Source organism: Melospiza georgiana, chromosome 14, assembly GCF_028018845.1.
Source record: "Melospiza georgiana isolate bMelGeo1 chromosome 14, bMelGeo1.pri, whole genome shotgun sequence".
Lineage (NCBI taxonomy): Eukaryota > Metazoa > Chordata > Aves > Passeriformes > Passerellidae > Melospiza > Melospiza georgiana.
In genome coordinates, this window is record NC_080443.1 from 20,329,111 (window position 1) to 20,349,296 (window position 20,186).

Here is a 20,186-nt window from a genome sequence, read left to right on the forward strand (position 1 = left end):
AGGGGCTGGGGCAGGGACGGGGCAGCGGGCAGCTCACACACACACACAGGAGATGCCCAGAGCGGCGGCAGCTTCACCGATGGACCCGCACAGGATGCCCGGCTGGAGCCGCTTTGCACACGCGTGTGCAACGAGAGGCTCCGCGCAGGGCGTGCACACCCACACACCCCGCAGAGCCCGGCTCAGCAAACCTGGGGGGGGAACGCCGGGGTGAGCCCCACACAGCTGGGGAGGGGGCGAGGAGACCCCTGGGCACCCCATAATAAAGAGCGGGGTTGGTGGCGGGGCTGCGTGACCCCCCCACACCAGTAGAAACAAGGCACTTTTATTGGGAACCGGCAGCACCCCCGGGGGGCTCCATCCCCGCCCCAGGGCCGCCGGCACCGCGGGGACCCGGCCCCGGCCCGTCCCTCCTGCTGCGCCCTGGGCGGGGGTCGCTGCTCAGCCCCCCGGGGCACCGCTACATCTCGCGGGGGGGCTCCGGGCAGCGCAGCGTCCTCCCGCCGGGGGCGGCCGGCTGGCCATAGGCGCGGGGGGCCAGCAGGGGCAGGCGCTCCTCGCGGGGGCCGCGGCGGAACAGCGGCGGGCGGCGGCGGCTCTCGCCGTCCTGCAGCGACTGCGGCAGCGCCCGGCCCTGGCTCTCGGGCAGCAGCATGATGCTGAGCACGGCCAGGATGGCGAAGGACGCGAACACGACGTGGTGCAGGAAGAAGCCGCGGCTGTTGGGGATGGCGGTGATGGGCGCCGCCGCTTTGCCCACGAAGTTGGCGCCCAGGACCAGGCCCAGGCCGGCGCCCCTGCGGGAGGAACGCGCTCAGGGGGCTCTGCCCGCGCCCCCGCTCCGGGGCAGCGCAGGACGGGGCAGCTCCCCCTCACCTGACCACGGTGGGGAGAACCTCGCTGGCAAAGAAGATGCTGAGCATGGTGACGGCGTGGGAGGCGGCCGTGCCCACCACGGACAGCGTGAGGACGATGAGCTCCAGCAGGTCTGCGGGGGGTGAAGCACATCAGGGGCAAACCCCGCGCCCTCCGCCGCTCCCCCGGCTGGGGCGGGGTCCGGGGGTCCCGCGGGCCTTACACTGGGTGAGGGCCAGCAGCAGCAGGGAGGAGATGCCGGTGAGCACGGTGCAGAGCAGGAGGATGGCGCGGCGCCCGAAGCGCTCGGCCGTCAGGCACACGAACAGGCAGGCGGCCGCCTCGGTGCCCAGCAGCGCCAGGTGCGAGGAGAAGAAGTGGGGCAGGTGCGGGAGCAGGTTGCGGGTGAAGCAGTGGCGGATGCCGGAGCCGATGAACCTGAGGGACAGCGGGGTCAGGGGGCCGCCAGTGGCACCCCCGGCCCCAGGGCCAGCCCGGCACCCCCGGCGCTCACGCCGCGAAGCCGAGGATGACGCCGTTCTTCCAGATGACCCTGGTGCCGCAGATCTCGCACACCGAGTGGTACCGGGGCCGCTGGGGCCCCTCGGACAGCGCCTCCAGCTCTGCCGGGAGAGGGGAAACCGGGATAGAGCCGGCTCCGCTCCGCCACCCCACAGCCGGGGTCGGGCACGGGGCCGATGCCCCCGCAGTGCCCCACGCACCCGCCACGAGGCTGTCCTGGGGACAGTTGTCTTCGGCCAGCGCCTGCAGGCTCCTCCTGGCGCTCTCCAGCTGCCGTGTGGCCAGCAGCCAGCGCGGGGGCTCCAGCAGCAGCGCCGGGCACCTGGGGCACGGCTGTCAGGTCACAGGGTCCCCGCGGGCCTGGCCACCCTCCAGCACCGACCTTCCCACCTGGCTTCAAAGCAACGCTGCCCAGAAACCCTCAGCTCCAAACCTGAGCAAACATTTACCCAGGGTGGGGGGTTCCACTCCTCTGGAGAGCCCCGGGCGGGGTGTCCTGGGCTGGGAACAGCTTGGCACCAGCCCCGGGCACAGCCCAGCCCCGCGCAGCCCCTGCCCGGGCTCCTTACCACCAGCCGGCAGCCAGCAGGGCCAGGATCATGGTGACAGCGCCCTGCAGCACCCGCCAGTCCCGGCAGAGCAGGGCCAGCCCCGGCAGCAGCAGCTCCCCGGCCATCCAGAAGAACCCGGCCACCATGGTCACCCCCAGGCGGTGGGGGGGGTCACACAGCTCCAGCCCTGGCGGGGGGCGAGGGGCCACAGTGGGTGCCAAGGACACCCTGTGCCCTGGAGCGTCCCATATTCCATCCTGGGACACCCCACAGCCTGGAGCACCCCGCACCCAGGGCACCCCAGAGCATCCCATATTCCAGCCCGCTGCAGGACATCCTACAGGAGCACCCCCCATCCCAGGGCACCCCAGCCCCCAAACCCCGCGAGGTGCCCTCTCACACTCACGTGCCACGTAGAGGGCGAGGAAGGCTCCTGCCAGCGCTGCCCCAAAGAGCAGCCGTGCCACCAGGACCATGAGGAAATCCACAGCCAGTGCCACGCTGAGCCCCACGGGGACGGCCAGCGCCAGGGACAGCAGGAAGGTGGGACGGCGGCCGAACCTGCCAGGGAGGGGCTGTGAGGGCTGGGCACGGTGCCCCCTGCCCGCGGGGCTGCCCAGGGACCCCCATTACCTGTCACAGGCCAGGCCGGCGGTGACGCTGCCCAGGGTCCAGCCCAGCAGGTGCGTGGTCTGCTCCAGGGGCACCTTCCAGCGCGAGGCACACACCAGGTCCCACTGCGGGGACACAGCGGGGAGGTGTCAGCGTGGGGGGCTTGGCAGACCCCCGGCACTGCCCACAGGGCTGGGATGGATGGGGCTGCAGGGCTCCTGGAGAGCCCCCGCCCCACAAACAGAAATGTGGGACAGATGCGGGGGGACAATACTGGTGATTCCACCCTGCAGCCCCCCAGCAGCTTCCCCAGGGCTCCCCCAGCCAGCCCCGAACCCCTCCAGGGGTCACTGCTCTCCCTGCACACCCAGGCCTTTCCCGAGGCATCCGGACCCCCCAGCCGGCTCTGGTGGGGTCCGGTTTGTTCCCCCGACTCCTCTCAGGTGTCGCCCCCAGAGCGCTCCCAGCCCCTCCCTTAACCCCTCCTTTACCCACGGACCCCTCACCCCCTCCAGCCCCGCAGGCTGCCCCAGCCCCGGGGTGCCCGCTCTCCCCGGCCCCGGCACCCCCCGTCCCGCTCCCCCGTGCCCACCTGCGTGACGAGGTTGGCGCGGAGGCCGGCGGCGGGCAGCGCGTAGTGCCAGCCGCGGGTGCAGGGCGCGGTGCCGTTGGGCCGGGGGCTGCCGGGGGGGTAGCGGTACAGCTGGCAGGGGCTCCAGCCGCCGCGGAGGCGCGGCACGGCGGCGCGGAGCAGCGCGGGGCCGCCCAGGCGGCGGAGCGGCGGCGGCAGCAGCGCGGGGTCGGGGCGGCAGCGGTGCGGGGGCTCCGCGCCCAGCGCCCAGCCCAGCGCCCAGCCCAGCGCCAGCGCCGCGCACGGCGCCCACCCCCCCGCCGCCCGCCGGCCCCGCGGCCGCGACCCCCGGAGCGCCATGGCCACCGGCACCGGCACCGACACCGACACAGCCTCGGCTCGGCGCGGCCAGGTGGGGCGGCACCGGCCGGACCCGCCCCGCGGCACCGCCCCGACCGCTCCCTCCGGATCTGACCCCCAGCCCCGACTCTGACCCCGCCAGCCCCGGTTCGGACCCCTCCAGCCCCGGTTCAGGGACCCCCCCAGCCCCAGTTTGGATCCCCAGCCCCGGTTCGGACTCCCCCAGTCCTGGTTCGGAACCCCCCAGTCCCGGTTCAGAACCCCCCAGTCTTGGTTCGGACACCGAGCCCTGGTTCGGACCCCCCCAGCCCCAGTTCACTACCCCACAACACGAGGCTCAGTCCTGGTCCGATTGCTTCTCAAGCCCGGTTTGTCCCCCCAGCCCAGTTCAAAAACCCCAGCCCCAGGTCAGATCCCCAGCCCTGGTCCCAATCCCCAGTCTGGTTCCCAAACCCCAGCCCTGGTCCCAATCCCTGTCCCGGTTCGTCCCCCTCAGCCCCAGATCTCTCCCCCCAAGCCTGGCCCCAGTTCCCACAGCCTGCTGCACCCCCAGCCTGGTTTCCCCCTTTGGCTCTCCAAGCCCCATTCCCCCAGTTCAGCCCCAGTTTGCCTCCCCCAGCCCCAGTTCACTGCCCCCAGCCCAGCTCAGTCCCCCTCTCCATGATGCTCCTGCCCCCTCTCAGGACTGGGGACCCCCAGCCCAGCCGGTGTTGGGGGTCCTGCGGTGCAGCTGGGAGCTCCAGGACCCATCTGGGAGCACCCACAAAGGCACCCAGGTCCCCCCAGACCTCAGAGGGGGCCAGGGGAATCTGTGACAGCCCCTCTAGGAAGGGAACGTGCTGGCACCCAGCACCACGTGAGCCCGTGGGAAGAGCCAACAGAGCAGCCAAACTGCAAACAGGCTTCACTTCCCTCTTCCTTCTAAAATTTACTCACAAATGTGATTTCTGGGGGCAGCAGCATCACTTGGTGTTCAGCTTCAGACCTGCAATGGTGGAAAAACTCCATCTGCAAAATCACATTGAAAGCCACACTGAAAAATCACACCTGCAAACTCACACTGAAAAATCACACACAAAAAAATCCCATCTGCATTGTTTTGCCTCCCTCTGAGGGATCCACACCCCCACACACATCTGGGAGTTACACCGGGAGGAAAACTGGAGACTCCCAAGGTCACCAGCACCGTGGTCAGATGAGCCTGTGGGACTTTGCAGCTTTACATGCTCATGAAAGGCCTCTCTGTCATTACAAATTTATGGTTGTTTAACAAAATAAAGACAGGGATGGAAACTAATCCAAGAACAAGTGTTACCTGTGGCTGTTTTCTTGAAGCCCCTGACACAGGAGCAGCCCCTGGTTCCACACTCATCCCACAGCCCAGAAAAGGGTGGGGAGAAAATCCCTCTGGCTGCAGCTGGGCCATGGCACTGCCATCCTGCTGAGGCTGTGTGAGCCCCCGTCCTGGTGCCAGCAGGGCCAAGGCAGGGGCTGAGGGCTGGGCAGGGGACAGTGGCTCTTCTGAAGCTGCTCTGATGCATCGGAGTGAAATCCTCCAGGATCCCCCTGCTCCACCATGGAAAATTCCTCAAGTGGCTGCAAAGCTGGCAGCAGTGGGGGAGCTGGGGGCTGAATCCAATCTGGTCCCAACAGAGGAGGCTGGAGAAGCCAGAGCTGGCAGTGGGGGTCCGTGGGGGCACCTCTCACTGCTGCCTGGGGCTGGCAGCTGCAGCCACCAGAAAGGCTGGGCAGCAGGAGGAGGGAAGGCACAGAGGTCCTGGAAGGGCACCGGGATGGATCTGCCTCCAGCTGCATCCCTGAGCTGCTGAGCGAGGACTGAGTTCCTGCATCCACCCATCCCTGTCCAGACTCTGCAGCCCCAAAACAGCATCTCCTGCTCAGTGAATTCACCAACACAGGGAGGGTCCCCTCTCCTCATGACCCACCCCTGGAGGGTTCCAACCCCACTGCACACAGAGAGACACAGAAAAGAAAGAATGATGTTTAGAATCATAGAATAGTTTGGATTGGAAGGGACCTTAAAGCTCATCTTGTTCCATCCCTTGTCATGGGCAGCTGATCTGAGCAACCTTTTCCTTGACAGGGAAACTGCTGCCCAGGGTGAACTGTAAATACAAAGATAATTTTAATTAATTTATTTATTTCTTTACACATAACTGAAAGTGATGTTACAGTACATAAGTTATTTACAACTGTGCAGTAATGTGTTGCAAAATAAATTATCTAGAAGGCAGCAAAAGTACATTGTTAATGTATATAAAAACTGTACAGCATTTATGGGATACAATTTTTCTTTATATGAGTATTGGCTCTGTAGTGTTTTCAAGTTATGTTCTCAGAAAGAGAAACGAAATGCCCAAGATTAAAGGAAAAAATATATAAACCACGTGGATTTTACTCCATTAAAAACACAGTTGGCAAAGTCCTTTCTCTGCGTCGCCGTCTCCCCGGCCGTGCCGCCCCGGCGGCTCCTCTGCCCGTCCCCAGCGGCTGCTGCGGGGCCACCGGCACATCCCGGAGCCGTCCCCGCTCCGGAGCCGCCGCTGCCCAACCCGGACACTGTCCTCCTTTTGTTTCTAATCGTTGGATTTTTTTTTGTGATTTTTTTTTTGTAGCATTTTTTTTTGTTTGGTTTTTTTTTTTTTTTAGACATACCCATGATGGAACGAGAAACTCAAACACCCCCCCCCTCCCCCCATGGTTTCCTACTGCAGCTTCTCCGAGAGGAGATCCGCGCCCGGTGGAAAACAGAGAGCTGGAAATCACGGTGTTCACAAGTACATGGTTCACGTGGTTGCTGGCCCCGCTCAGCAGCTTCTGCAACACACACACGGTGTCCTCGGCCTCATCCCTCCGCGCCTCGGCCAGTCCCGGGGCCGCTGAGCGCCCGCTGCCCGCGCTGCCCGGAGCCTCCCCCGGCCCGCTGCCCCAGGGGCCGCGTCAGTCCGGAAGCGAGGGACACGTCGTGAAGAAAGTGCAATTATTTTTCTTATTGTTTTATTTTCTGCCGATAGCTGCTTCCTCCTCCTCTGACCAGGGATTCATCAGCAAGCGGTTAAGGGTGAATGTGAGCTCGACCGCCCGACCTCGGAGCGCTCCCGTCCTTGCCAGTGTTCAGAGATGTCTCCTGGGCTGGAACTGTCATGCCGGCAAGAGCACAAAGTCATCGTTCACGTCGACCATTGGCACATAGAACGAGGGCACCTCGTTGACGCAGAGGGATTTGTGCCCCGCGGGGTCCAGCTCCTGCACCTTCAGCTGCCACTCCATCCTCTGCACCGCGTTCAGGGCAGCTGCTTCGTGTTGCTGTCGCATGAGCAGGCACGTCTGGATGGGGAAACAGCAACGGGACGTGAGGGTGAGTGGCAGGCACAGGCAGGACCATGCAGCCACAGTTAAATGCAGCAAGGGGTGCCACACACGGGACACCTGGATTTGGAATCTCTGCTGAGCCCAGCTCCAGCAGGAGCTGAGGCAAATCCAAAAGTTTGGGTTTGAAAGGCTTGTCAGCACTCCAGAGCATCCACTGCCATGCAACACTGCCCTGACAATCTCTGGACACCCACTCTGTGCTGGAAACCACTAAGGCAGCTCCCAGGCTCTGGAATGCCCCTGCCTGGAGCACGGGGCTCCCACAGCTCTCACCTTCATCCGGTCGTACTTGTCATCCACGTCCTGCAGCCAGGAAATGAACTGTCGCGCGTTGAAACGGTCTCTGACCGATTTGTTTTCGTCTCCCTAAGAATGGGACAGCAGAGGGAGGAATATGGGATTAGTTTTGTGCTTTAAGCAGTTACAGGTCTCACAGGCCATATTCATAAGCCCCTCCTGGGGCACACTCCTCAGAACTGCAGTGCCTGCAGGGAGGGAGGATGGACATCACTGCTGCCAGCGGTTCCTGCAGCCCTTTCCAGGGGTTCAGCCTCAGGTGGGGATGCACTCATGTGCCCATACTCCCTGTTTCTCCTTGCTTGGCAGGGAGTCTGTCCGTCCATGTCAGCCCATCACAGCCCTGCACCTCCCTGACTCCTCCAGCTGATGCCAGGATAGCAGCAGCACAGACACTTGGCTGGGAAATGCCGACGGATAAATCAGAGCTCCTGGATCAATACACAGCTCGCTAATAAATCCCAGGATGCTGTCCCTGCCCAGGATCCCTCCTGCAATGCAGCAGTGTAATGTTTCTCTTCCTTTCACAGGGAGAAACACCTCAGAGTGTAGTAAAGGAAACCTTTCCAGTGTGCAGATGATCCTGACCAAGGAAGATGGAGGGTCCCAAGACTCACTGATAAAGCTGAGCCATCTCTGCTCCTAACAGACATGAACTCCCTGTATCCTACATTCAGTTAGACAATTAGGCAAATGATGCTCCAAGTCACAGAATAATTTGGATTGGAAGGGACCTTAAAGCCCATCTCATTCCACTCCCTGCATTGGGACACCTTCCACTATCCCAGGTTGCTCCAAAATGCATCCAACTTGGTCTTGGACACTTCCAGGGATAGAGAAGCCACAGATTCTCTGGGCACCCTGTGCCAGGGCCTCTCCACCCTCACAGAGAACCATTCCTTCCCAATATCCCATCTAACTCTGCCCTCAGGGGGAGGTGACATCCTGCACCTGTGTGCAGTGGTGGGTGACCTGAGCAAGGGGGCACTAGGAACTCCTGCCTCCACCCTTCCCTCCATCCCTCCAGACAAGCCCATCTCCCTCAGGGTCTTGCAGAGCTCCTGAGGCCCTCCCTCACTGCTGCGGCAGGCACTGACCTGATTTTCCAGAGGCATGTTGTACACCTCAGAGTCCAGCAGCATGGTGCAGGCACTGAAGGGCACGGCCTGGTTGGCGATGGTCCTGGCTGCCCGGCAGTGCACCCGCAGGATCTCCTGCTCGCAGGACACGATGAGCTTCTCCTGAGGAAGAGCAGAGCAGTGAGTGTGGCAGCCTCAGCCTTGCCAGCAGGGGAGACTGGGGCCCTGTTCCCCACGGGGAGCGTGCCCTTACCCGCTCTATGCTGTGCTGCAGGCGCAGCTTGCCCCGCACGGCCTCCTGCTGCTTGAAGAGCTCCTTGAGCGGCTCCGCGAGCGACGGCGGCGGCGCGATCTGCGGGCACAGGGCGCGGGCAGGGTGAGAGCAGGACCTCTGTGGGGCACAGCCAGGGCTGCCTGCACCCTGAAATGTGTGCTGGCCACAGAGGGAGCAGGGACATCCCACGGGGTGCCTGGGGAGAGGCTCTGCCAAGGACAAGGCCCTGCCAGTGCTCAGACTGAGTGAGGGTGAGGACTTGGCAAGAAGAACAACCAGAGCCTGACACACCCTTGTGCTGCAGGGCAGGGTGTGCAGCAAGGAACGGAGGCTGGTCACTGACCCTTCTCCTCCAGCCTGGAGCCCAGATTTACCACCTGCGGCACCACATTTATTGATGCATTTGTATTAGTGAGGCTGCTCCTGCAGCACAGCAGTGAAATGCTGATTCCAGTGCCAACTCAAAGAGCAGAGCTTGGGAAAATGATGGCAGGAGTTAAGAGCCATCTTTTCCCCATGTTCCAGGGTCATTATCCTGTTACTACACTGCTGCAAGAGCAGTTTTATCTCCCAGCCTCAGATCTAGTGGATTCTTACAAACTTTGCTCTGAAGCCCAACTAAATCTCAGGCCCCTCAGCACAGTTCAAGATCTTCTCTGCAAAAATGCAGCAACTCAAGGGCTGCATTTACCACACAGCCAGGCACTTATCCAGGCTCAGGTTTGGTGTCATATTCCAAAGGCAGGTTGGGGCATGTTGGCATTGCAAGGTGGTGACAGGGCAGGGGGGACAGCTTGGATGTAACAGTGAGGGGGGACGGTTCCCGAGGCTAAAGAGAGAAGATGACTCACCACTGGAATATGGAGCTTGCTTAGGGGTTTGCCATCCAACAGGTAGGAGCCTGTGTAGGTGACATACTCAGCGTAGCACTGGGGAGCTTGGGGAGTAATGTAGCACAGGATTTTCCGCTTCTCCTCAATCTTCTTCCTGATCTGGAGGTACTCGAAGTAGGGGTTGGACCTGTCGCTGTGGTAAGGTTCGATGTCGTCCAGTTTGATGGCATCGACGATAGCTGCCAGGGTCTGCTGGATCATCTCCCTCGTCTGCTGGGTGGACGTGTTGATCTGCTGCTGCAGCTGCTGGTTGGAGCGCTGGAAGCGGCGCTTCCGCGGGTGCTGAGCCTGGGAATCGTCCTCCTCCGTGATGCGGCCTTTGGCGCGCGTGACGGGCGCGGAGACGGGAGGAAATTCCTTCTCGGACGCGGCGGCGTTCTGCTTGTTTTGGTTGGCGAGCATCTGAGCCCGGTTCCTGGTAATCCGCTGAGGAATCTCTTCTATTTTGGGTGGTTTGGGAGCTTCTGCTACTGGTTTTTGTACTGGTTCCACAATTTCTGCTTGAGCGTTGCCAGGAGGAGCGTCCGCCTGGGGTGGCGGGGCCGTGGCACTGTCCTGTGGAGTGCCAGCCTCAGAGCTGGCCACGGGCACGGGACAGGGCTGGGAGCTGCCCTCTGCCACCCCGCCAGCCGACGGCAGCTCCTCGTGCACGGCCTCCACCTCTTTGCTCTCAGCCTGCGCGGGCTCGGGCGGCGTCTGCTGGAACACCTGCGCTTCCGAGTCCTCTGCTGCCTTCTCCTCAGCTGCGTTCAGTGCCTCAGAGGTGGATTCTTGTACAGCCACTTCTGGTTTCTGCTCCTCTGCTGGTGGCTCTGTGTCCGTGGGCAGGGTGGCCGGAACCGGGCTGGCTGGCGGCTCCTCCGGCTCACTGGACGCTATCACGGACGCGCCGGCTTTGATGATGCCAGCGCTCGGTTCTGGAGCTGCTGCTGCTGCTGGGCTTTCCTCAACCGCTTCTGCCTCGGCCATCTCTGTCTCTGCCACGTCCTTAGGCTGGAGTGGCAGCTCTGGGAGCGAGAAGGGGCCAAGGTCCAACTCATCCTCGGTGTTGGTGAAGGGGTCTGGCCACGTCACCGCCTCCTCTGCGTTCGCAGGTGCTGCGTTGTTGTTTTCCAAATAGTTGTTTTCTGGTGCAGCAACGACTTCGGCCTGAGGTTCTGCTGGCACACACGGGGGCTCTGGAGGGATCTCTGGTGCTTCTTCTGGAAGAGGCTTGCAGTTGTTGAAGAAGGTGTCTAACCTAGTAGGGGACATGTATGGAGCTTGCTCTTCAGCGTTTGCAATTTCTGCTGGAACTGCTTCCTCAGCATCCTCCTTGACTTCCTCCAGCCTCGGTTCAGACACTGACAGAGGGTACGAGATGGGAGAAACAGGGTAGGAAGTCTCTGTGGGAATGAAGGCTACTGGTGCAGGATGAATTGGCTCTAGGGAACAGAGCGGAGGTTTAGGGGACTCGGAAAACCTCTGGGGAGATTTCATCAGAAGCTCCGAGCCCATGGACCAGGTGACAGAGTGCTCTGCGGGGTTGCCCATGAGGCTGGGAGGAATGGCGGTGTCTGGGTTTCGGGAAGGAGGGTTATCCCAGTCTATGTTGTTTTGTTCAGGCATTCCTGAACTAAAATGGTTTTCCTCGATGGGGGGCAGGTAGGTGGATTCTGGCGGCATGATGGAGGCAGTGGCTTGCTGCTCCTCTGTGGTATCCAAGGGCATGCCGATGTCGGGGGGAAGAGCACTTTCCACTGAAGGAGCCAGCAACTCATCCCTGTGCGAAGGGGAGGATTTTGCTTGTAAACCAGAAAAGACACTTTCGGGAGACTGGGCGACCCCGCTGACGGCTCCTGGTGCACAGTGCAAAGCTTCCACTTTGGGTGAGGAAACTCCATAATCCGGGGAGTAATACCCAGGAGACAAACACTGGAACTTCTCAGCAGGAACAGAGGGAAGGGGAACTTTGTCCTCCATTAAATGCTGCACAGGAGAGTCATAATTTGATGTTGCTGGGACACTTTGCTGTCTGAAAAACTTATCTCCAACGCTGAACTCCTCTTCGGGCGCCCTCCTGATATCCACTGAGATGGAGCGGTAGAGGTTTGAGGAGGGAATGGTGCGAGTCGGGGTCTGGCTGGGGTTCTCGGGGAGCCCGCTGGAAACGTTGGTGTATCTGTCAAAGAAGGAAGGAGAGCAGGCGTTCATGGACATGGTGGAGATGGGCAGCGAGTGCTGGGAGTCTGCACACTCGAACATCAGGTCTGTGTAGTCCTCGTTGCTGCACGATGGAGTCCTGGGAGTCTGCATCACCTCCTCGTAGCTCGGGCAGGACACGACGGACGCCGGGGTCGGGACGCCCGTGGGCCGGTTCTGATCTGGCCTGGGAGATGCTGGGAGGATCTCCTTCAGCTGAGGACCCGTGATCCAGTCCTTGGAGTCTGTCCCCACAGCAGGCTGTGCCTTGTTTTCTGGTGACAGGATGGGAGTCAGGGGACCCAACTCCTTGAGTTTCTTGTCCTTGAGCTGCGTGTCCAGCGTTAGCGGCTTCTTGGTTGGCAGATCCAGGCTCCTCTTCCGCACATCCTCCGAGCTCTTAAGTTTGTCCTTCAGCTTGGGATCCCCAGACCTGTGCCGCATTTTCTCCATTTGTTTCATTCTCTCCTTGTGCCTTTTGTGGCGTTCCTCGATCTCCAGGTCCTTCTGGCTCAGCATCCTCTCAAAGCTGGTCATCATCAAATCACCATCTCCCAGAAGTTTCTCCCTTGGCCTAGCATCCTTCTTGCTGCTGTCTTTGGAAAGCGTTATTTTTTCATTCCCATTGCTTATTTTTATGGACTCTGATTTGTCTTTGTCTTGATTCTCCTTAAGCTTCTCCTTCAGTTTGGTTTCACCGAATTTGAGGTTGTCCTCCTTGGATTTATCTTTAAAGGTGGTAACTTGAGGCCCGTCCTTATCTTTGAGTGTTGACTTTGGCTCATCTTTGTGATGTTTAAAGAAACCATCTGTGTGTTTGTCCCTATGCTTTTCCTTTTCCTCCTTCCATTTTTCCTTGTGTTTATCCCGCTTCTTTTTCTCTTTAGCTGTGCTGATGGTGCTGGAACCGTAAGTCTTTTCTTTCTCCGCCTTCTTTGACAGCTCTCTTTCAGAATCATTTTTATCCTTCTTTTCAGAAAATAAGTAATCAATGCTCTTCTCTGGTTCCTCATCAGCATCTGCCTTCATGTTGTAGGAAGAGCCAAAAGCCTCCCCATCCACAGAGAAATCCTTTTCATAATGAGTGGAATCCTTTCTGCTGCTGGAGTCCTTGAATTCTTCTGATTTTTCCTTTTTCTCTGTTTTCTCTTTCTTTGCTTTTTCTTTCTCGTGACTTTTCTTTGAGGAAGATGAGGAATGTCGGTGCCTCTCCTTCTCCTTGAGCTTGTCCTGAAGGCAGGGTAAAGGGAGAGAGTCCTTAAACTTTTCTTCAGCGGCATCGGTCAGAGAGAGGTTAGAAGACTCGAAGAGGCTGGTGAGTCCTGGCTCTTGCCCTCTGTCTGTGAAGCTGTCAGAGGAGATCTCACTGATTTTGTCATTGGAGTCATCCCTGTAATCATTTAGAGCCTCCTCCTCCAGTTTCTCCAGCAGACTCTTCTCCGACTCCCCTCCTTTTGAAGATTTCTTCTCTTTGGAATGCTCCTTGTCCGGCTTCTCCTTATGTTTGCTTTTCACCTTGTCCTCACTGGTGTGTTTCTTCTCAACCTTTTCTGGGAGCTTTTGCTTGTTTTTCTTCTCCTGAGTGGAATCTATGGACATCCTTTCCTTCCTGTCCTTATACTTCTCACTGGAGTCTTTATCTTTCTTCTCTTTGTGTTTCTCAAAGGAACTCTTCTCCTTCTTCTCCTTCCCCCCTTCCGATGTTCCTTTGTCCTTTTTCTTCTCCTTGGACTCCTTGTCCTTCTGCTTGTCCGAGTGCTGCCGGTCGGAGGAGTACTTGCGGTGCTTGTCGGGGTACAGCTCCTTCTCGGCGGTGGCACCATCGTCCTTGTCCTGCAGGCTGTCCAGGCGATGCCCCTCGCCGCCAGCCGAGTCGCCCACCTTGAACCCGCTCAGGCTGTAATCGTCCCTCTCGTCCTCGCTCTCGTCCGTGAAGATGTCAGCGATGCTGTACCAGCTCTTCTCCTTGCCCTTCTTCTCATCCTTCTTCTCGGAGAAATCGTCTCTGTCCGTGGAAAAGGTTTTCTCTTTCTTCTCCTTCACCTGGTCAAAGGAGCTCTTCCTCTCCTTGTCTTTGCTGTGAAGATCCTTGTATTTCTCCTTAGTTTCTTTCTTCTCTTTAAAACTCTTCTCTAGTTCTTTGTCCTTCAGGATTTTCTCTGGAGCAGCTTTTTCATTTTTCTCCTTGTCGCCTTCTTTGGATTTTTCCTTGTATTTTTCTGGCTTCACCTTTTCTTTTTTTTCTTTATCAGGAGCATCTTTCTTCTCCTTTTCCTTCCCAGAATGGTGCCTCTCCCAGCTCTCCAGGGTTTTGCCACTGAACTCAGGGTCAGACTTATCCTTGAAGAATGTTTCACAGCCATACTCCTTGAAGTCATCTCGATAGGGCTCCTCCTGCTTCGTCTTGGGATCTTTTCTCTCTTTAGAGCCGTCAGAGGAATCTTTTCTGTCTTTGTTGGTTTCACCGGTGTCTTTTTCTTTCCTCTCCTTACCAGTCTCCACAGAATCCTTCCTTTTCTTATCCTTTTCAGGTAAATAACTGGGAGTAACTTTGTGCCTGTCTGTTTGGTCCTTTTTCTTCTCAGAGCTTTTCTCCACATAATCCCTCTCCTTTTTCTTTAAGAAAGTGTCCTTTTCATTCCGCTTCTCGCTGTATTCCTTCTTCTCTTTTATTTTATTTTCCTTTTTCTTGTCTTTAATTTCCTCTTTCACAGGTTCTATGATTAGCTTTGCCACGCTGTCATTTTTAATCTCCCTGAAATCTGTTATTGGAGAATCCCAGCTGTCCTCACCCTTGAAATCGAAGGATGAATCAGAGGACAGGTCTGAAAACCACCTCTCCTGCTGATCGTCCGAAAGGCTGAACTTTGTGTCCTCGTTTTCAGCAAACTGAGTTTTGTTATTAAACTCATCAAACCCGGACTCGTCCCTGTAAAGTTTTTCTTTTTTGCATTTTTCCTTCTCTTCCTTGAAGGATTTTTCTTTCTCTAGTTTAGAAACTTTCTCCTCCTTCAGCTCATTCTTCTTCTCAGATTTGGACTGCTTGTCCTTTGACTTCTTCTTTCTCTCCTCCTTGTGTATTCTCGGCTTCTCCTCCTTGGGAGATTTCTCCTTGACAGGTTTCTCTTTTTCTGATTTACTCAATCCTTCTCTGAAGGATTTGCTCAGGTCTTTACTACCATCTTTGATTTTTCTTAATGATTTCTCCTCTTTTGAGGATTTTCCAGTCTCATCTTTAAACAACCACTCCTTCTCCTCTGCTTTACCTTTGGGGAGCTTTTCCTCCTTTTTACCATGTTCCCTATCGTGCTTTAACACTTTCAACTTGTTTTCGACTGGATTTTCTGTCTCTACTATCAAGCCTTTCTCAGGCTTTTGTTTAGAGTCCTCAAACTCAAAAGAAAATGTTTTGATTATTTTAATGTCTTGGCTGATGGGACACTGTCCCTTCTCCTTGTTTTTATGTTTGTGTTTTGTTTTATGCTTTTTAACAACCTTCCCCTCTTTGTCCAGCTTTGGAATTGCTCCATCCACATTGCTATGGAATGAATTCTTTTTCTCAGAAACAGTGTTGTGGGGGGTGTTTTTCTTTTTGTGCTCTGGTTTCTTCCTGACTGGCTTTAGTGACTCTAAGCTCGAGTCCTCGGACGAGTAGTCTGACTCGCTCGTCAGCCTCGTCCTGGTGGAGTCCGAAAGGGAACTGACGTCTGACCAAGCTGGAGAAGATATGGTTTTCCAATTGTCCGTCCTCCAGTGCTTGGAGTGCTGTTCTGTAAGACTGGGATTATGTTTCTGGGATGCTAAACTCCCATGTGAAGAGGTCGATGAGGCAGACAGAGAGTTAAACAAGGAGGATTCCTTTAGCACTAGCCTTGAGTCCTTTACACAGCTAGAGCTCTGTAGAGAGTCTCTATCATCCTCCTCACTCTCCACGTTTTCACTCTCTGATTCAGAGGAACAAAACTTGTCATTTTTTTTGCCAAACCGAACCTCTTTGTTTTTTGTCTCCTTCTTCCGCTTCTTTTTTACTTTGCTTTTCTCCTTGGGCGCCTTGGTGCTGGCGGGCTCCCGAATTTTGCTGCTGGGCAGTATGGAGTGGGTGGAGAGGCGCAGCTTCTCCCCCGTGCCCACGGCCACGCTGGTCTCCTCCTCGTCCGAGCTGTCCGACAGGATGCGGTGGGCAGCTTTCTTTGGTGTAATTGTGTTATTTTTAGTGTAAGTTTTCACTTCCATTTTGGGTATGGAAATGAAACTGTTTGCTTTAGTCTCTTTCCTGTAATCCTTTTTCAGCAAATGTTTGTCATCGACCGGTGGGACCCGGTCCTGCTCATCGTCCTCATCGAATTCATACTCATCCTTCACCGGGGTGATGGTTTTGGGGGGCTCCTGGGCCTTGGGCTTGTGCTTCAAACCCTTCTCAAACTCTGAGTCTGTGTTATTGCCATCAACGGAGCTGGAGGGAGCGAAGGAAGGAGCATCCTCCTCTTCTGAGGTCTCTGCAGAGAGAGAAGAACAGCGTGTGAAGGACTGTCAAGGGTTCTGGGGAGGGAACATTATTGGTCTCCTGCACACACCAACCCCTGCAAACAGCCCTGACACCCTTTGGCCTCACCCAGCCTTTGCAACCTGGCACCCAACAGCTTGGGGGATCTTTTTGGAAGGAAGCTCCTCCAGCTCCAACCTGCATGGGGTGTTCTTCAAAATAACATCCTGGGTGTACCATGAGAACTTTGGAACAGGGTTATGACTGCACACAGTGTAGGTGAAGGCTCCCCAAAAGACTGAAAACTCTAATTTGCACTAATTAAAACCTGCAGAGTGTCCCACAGTGGTGGCAGTGGAGGAAGAGGCTCTAGCAGGGACAGTCAGGAAGCAGAAACTGAAACACCTGTGCTGGGACAGCTGAACAACAGGAACACAGGGTGGGCACTCAAACCCCCTCCTCTCCACTGGAATTACCCACCTTCCAAAGGTAAGACATCCATTTACCTGCAACTGGCTTTCAACCCTACATCCCAACTGCACCAGGGAAGTAATCTCAATGCTGGCTTCCAGGGCAAACAGCCCCCCAAGCTAAAGCTGGTGGTTATGTTGTCTGAATCTGGGTTACAGCCACAGGTGGGCTCCTGACCATGGCAGCATCTGACTTCCCTGTCCTCCTAAGGTCTCTGTGTCAGCTGCAGGCCACAGCTGTCACTGCCATGGCCACAGAAAGGCCAGTCTCACCTGTGGAGCTCTCCTCACTGGAGGGGTACGTGGTCTTCCCTAGGAGCAGGTTCACCATGGTGGGAGAATTCGCTACTTTCAAAGGCGTCTCACCCTTCCTGTTGCTTTGATGAGGATTCCCTCCATAATGCAACAACAATTTCACCACCTGAAAAGAGAAACTGAGGCTTGAGGATGCTCACCATGTTTTGATTCCAGTTTTTTTTGCATGATTTTCATACATAACTAAAAAACTGGTGTCTTCACGGCATGCCTTGTGGTACTAACATAAGAGAGAAGTCCCAGCAACACTCCCAGGGAAGTGGTGGAATCACCATCCCTGGAAGTGTTCAAAAAACATTTAGGGACAGGGTTTAGTGGGGCACTGGCAGCAGCAGGTTAATGGTTGGGCTTGAGGACCGGGGAGGCCTTTTCCAACCTTAATGATTCTGTGATTCTCAGATCCAACCTGGGCAGGAAAGAAGGGGGAAGAACAAGGCACAAAATCATGCTCCTGTCTCAATTCCAGAAGGATGAACTATCCCCCTGTGCAGGGGGATAAAAACTCAACAGCTCTGAAACAGGGAAATTCACACAATCAGGGACTAATTTAGATTGGAAGGGACCTTCAAGCCCACCCCATGCCATGGGCAGGGACCCTTCCACTAACCCAGGCTGCCCCAGGCCCCGTCCAGCCTGGCCTTGAACACAACCTCCTGCCCCTTCCATGGGAAACGAGACAAAACCACCCAAATCTCTGTGTTTTCACACGTTTCCAGGCGAGTGGTTTAAAGCAGGGCAGGGAATGGCAGCAGCCTGACCTTGAAGTGGCCATTGTTGGCCGCGTCGTGCAGGGGGGTGTCATCGTCCAGCCCCTTGGTGTTGACCTCGGCGCCCGCCGCCAGCAGCTGCTTGGCCACGTCGTAGTAGCCCCGGTTGCAGGCCTCGTGCAGCGCCGTCCAGCCTGCAAGGACAGGGACACTCAGCATGTGGCACCACCCTCACAGTGACACTGAGACACGGGGAAAGCCTGCGGGGGCAGCCTGGGCAGGGCTGTGCTGCTCTGATGGCCAAGGGTCTGCCCAGATGCCCGTGGTGCAGCAGGAAGGAACCTGCAGCTCTGCCCCGCTACTCCAGCCAGGCAGTCACAGCATCAATGCCCCTTCTCCCTCTGGTCATGGCATGTGCTACAGTCAGAGCATCTGCCAGACCTGACACAGTCCCTGGAAATGCAAAGTTTTATATGGGAAATAAGGAGAATTGCTGATGTCATGCAAAAGGCAGGTCATAAATGCGTTCTCCTTTATACCATCATAAAATGGTTTGGGTTGGAAGGGACCTCAGAGCTAATCCATTCCCACCCCCAGCCATGGGCAGGGACTCCTTCCCCTGTCCCAGGCTGCTCCAAGTCCCCTCCAATCTGGCCTTCAATGCTTCCAGCAATGGGGCAGCCACAGCTTCTCAGAGCAACCTGTGCCAGGGCCTCAACACCCTCGCAGGGAAGAATTTCTTCCTAACATGCCATCTAACCCTGCCTATGTCAGCTTAAGGCCATTCCCTCTTGTTCTGCCACTCTGTGGTCCTGTGAAATGTCCCTCTCCAGCCTTCTCTGAAGCTCCTTTAGGTTTGGCTTTAGGTTCCAAGCCCTCTGTAAGGGAAACTCTTGTGCCCAGACCAGGCCTGAGCTCAGAACTGCAGACAGGGCTGGAGACAGCCCCCACACAGATTTTCTGTGTGCTCTCCAAACACAGAAACACCTGCCTGGGCTGGGGGGGAAACCAAACAGCAGCCTCTCCACAGTAATGGCAGCTCCAGCTCTCAAACAAACCTCTGAAGAGCACAGAACAAACTATTTTATCGTGTTCCACAGCCTATTTTTAAGCAGAGGCTGTTTTGAAGTTTGGCAGCGCGGCTGCTCCGGTGTTTTGCTGATAGCGCCGTGGGAGCGCGTTCCGTTACCTTCACTGGGAGCCTTTGGAGGGGGCACCTGTGCCCGGAATTAATCACAACTGATACTTCAGTCTGGCACTGGGATTAATCATACGGGTGGAGGAACAGCCATGTCTATTTATAGCCCCAAAATCATGCGAAGAGAACAGCAAAGAGCAAAGTCAAGCTCTGGGATCCAGCCCCACTGAATGGCACCTTCATCACCCCTTCACCAGCATCCCGTGGCTGCCTTCTCCCTGCAGGACTCAGGGCTGTTCCCATCTCATCCCACCACCCTGAGCAGGAGCCTGGCAGCACTGCTGAGGAGGAGGAGGAGGAGGAGGAGGAGAAGGAGGAGGTGGTAATAACTCCTGAGTTGAGGGTCAGGATTGTTAATAGATCCTCCAACTTGGGTGTCTGGTGGGAGCCTAACCTTGCCCTTCACATTCCCTCCCCATCAGCAGCACCCCCACATTCAGTCCTTAAAAACAACTCCCAAAAATTCACAGGCATCAGCCCCCCAACTCCAGAGAGCTGACTTCACAAACCCACTCTCAGCAGTATTTCTGTGCACGTAATTCCTTCTATTTTAAGTAAAAATAGAGCTAAACCAGCCCACCTCCCTTTGCAAATCACCCTCCAGACCTCCAACATGGCATCCCCATGGAAGAGCAGAAGGAAACAGTCCAGAGTGGCCTGGACAGTTTTGGTGTGTGAGCCACAACAGCTCCAGGGATTCTCTGGATCTGCCCAGCCCAGCTTCACCACCTCAAACAGACTGCACAGCCTGGGAGTTCTGCTCCCAAGCTCCAACAATAAAACTGATGCTTTGGGGGATTTTTAATGTGGCTTTTTGTTGTTGTTTGTTTTGTTTTTTAAGGGGCAAAAAGACTTTTTCCTTTTCAAAGGGCAAAATCACAATTTTTGGCAAACCCCCTCTTTCCAAGGCACAACCTCGCGTCAGAAACAAACTACTTTTTCTGGTGGGAGCTGTTCTTGGAGGTGGAACATGCAACCAGGTGGGAAGAAAGCTGGGATTCCTGGGCAGTTACCTGCAAAGTCCTTCACATTGACATCTGCACCCTCGATGATGAGCTCCTTGATGCGCCGGGCGTCCCCGCGGATGGCAGCGCGGTGCAGCCGAGTCTCTCCTCGCTCGTTTCTCTTATTTACTTTATCTTTGGTTTTGGAGGCAGAGTTGGGAGTTCCCTTCTGACAAACTGTAGACTGAGAGGGATGCTTTGGTGTTGTGTCAACTGCAGGGAGGAGAGAAACAGCGTCAGGGACTGCCATTCCATGGAGTTCCCAAGCCCTTAGAGGGAGCTCGTGCATCACGTTTGGCTCTTCCCAAAATATTCACCACAAGGCAGCAAGAGGCAACCCAGGCTCTGGAGTGGATGTGAACAGAGCAGCCTGTGTGTCCCACAGAGATGGGAATCTCAGGCTGCCAGACCCACTGGAGAG

General features: G+C 56.6%; 3 protein-coding genes across 3 annotated transcripts in view; all 3 read right to left on the reverse strand.

The window, feature by feature from the left end:
• The window catches only part of FANCA (FA complementation group A), a 319,775-nt gene that overhangs the window by 67,493 nt on the left and 232,096 nt on the right, over positions 1–20,186 (reverse strand). The window lies entirely within an intron of this gene.
• SLC22A31 (solute carrier family 22 member 31) lies at positions 461–3,471 on the reverse strand. The gene is made up of 9 exons (XM_058034422.1): positions 3,133–3,471; positions 2,562–2,665; positions 2,335–2,489; positions 1,947–2,115; positions 1,578–1,699; positions 1,370–1,478; positions 1,079–1,293; positions 877–988; positions 461–797 (listed from the first exon to the last, which is right to left on the reverse strand). The coding sequence occupies exons 1-9, from the start codon at positions 3,469–3,471 to the stop codon at positions 461–463; spliced, it is 1,662 nt and encodes a 553-aa protein (XP_057890405.1).
• Positions 5,613–20,186, reverse strand: part of ANKRD11 (ankyrin repeat domain containing 11) — a 127,734-nt gene continuing 113,160 nt past the window's right edge. Inside the window, exons 6-13 of the mRNA XM_058034413.1 lie at positions 19,775–19,978; positions 17,615–17,757; positions 16,815–16,962; positions 9,366–16,084; positions 8,494–8,592; positions 8,259–8,402; positions 7,138–7,230; positions 5,613–6,819 (exon numbers count right to left, since the gene is read on the reverse strand). Coding sequence (XP_057890396.1) covers positions 6,634–6,819; positions 7,138–7,230; positions 8,259–8,402; positions 8,494–8,592; positions 9,366–16,084; positions 16,815–16,962; positions 17,615–17,757; positions 19,775–19,978 — 7,736 coding nt within the window. The 3' untranslated portion in view covers positions 5,613–6,633. The remainder of the gene's footprint in view (positions 6,820–7,137; positions 7,231–8,258; positions 8,403–8,493; positions 8,593–9,365; positions 16,085–16,814; positions 16,963–17,614; positions 17,758–19,774; positions 19,979–20,186) is intronic.

Excerpts from the sequence above, each read along its gene's own strand:
- SLC22A31 (XM_058034422.1), bottom strand. The coding sequence starts at position 3,471 with ATGGCGCTCCGGGGGTCGCGGCCGCGGGGCCGGCGGGCGGCGGGGGGG. Across the intron at positions 1,700-1,946 it reads CTGCTGGCTGCCGGCTGGTG|GTGCCCGGCGCTGCTGCTGG; the intron begins GTAAGGAGCCCG and ends GCCGTGCCCCAG. Across the intron at positions 1,294-1,369 it reads GTCATCCTCGGCTTCGCGGC|GTTCATCGGCTCCGGCATCC; the intron begins GTGAGCGCCGGG and ends GCTGTCCCTCAG.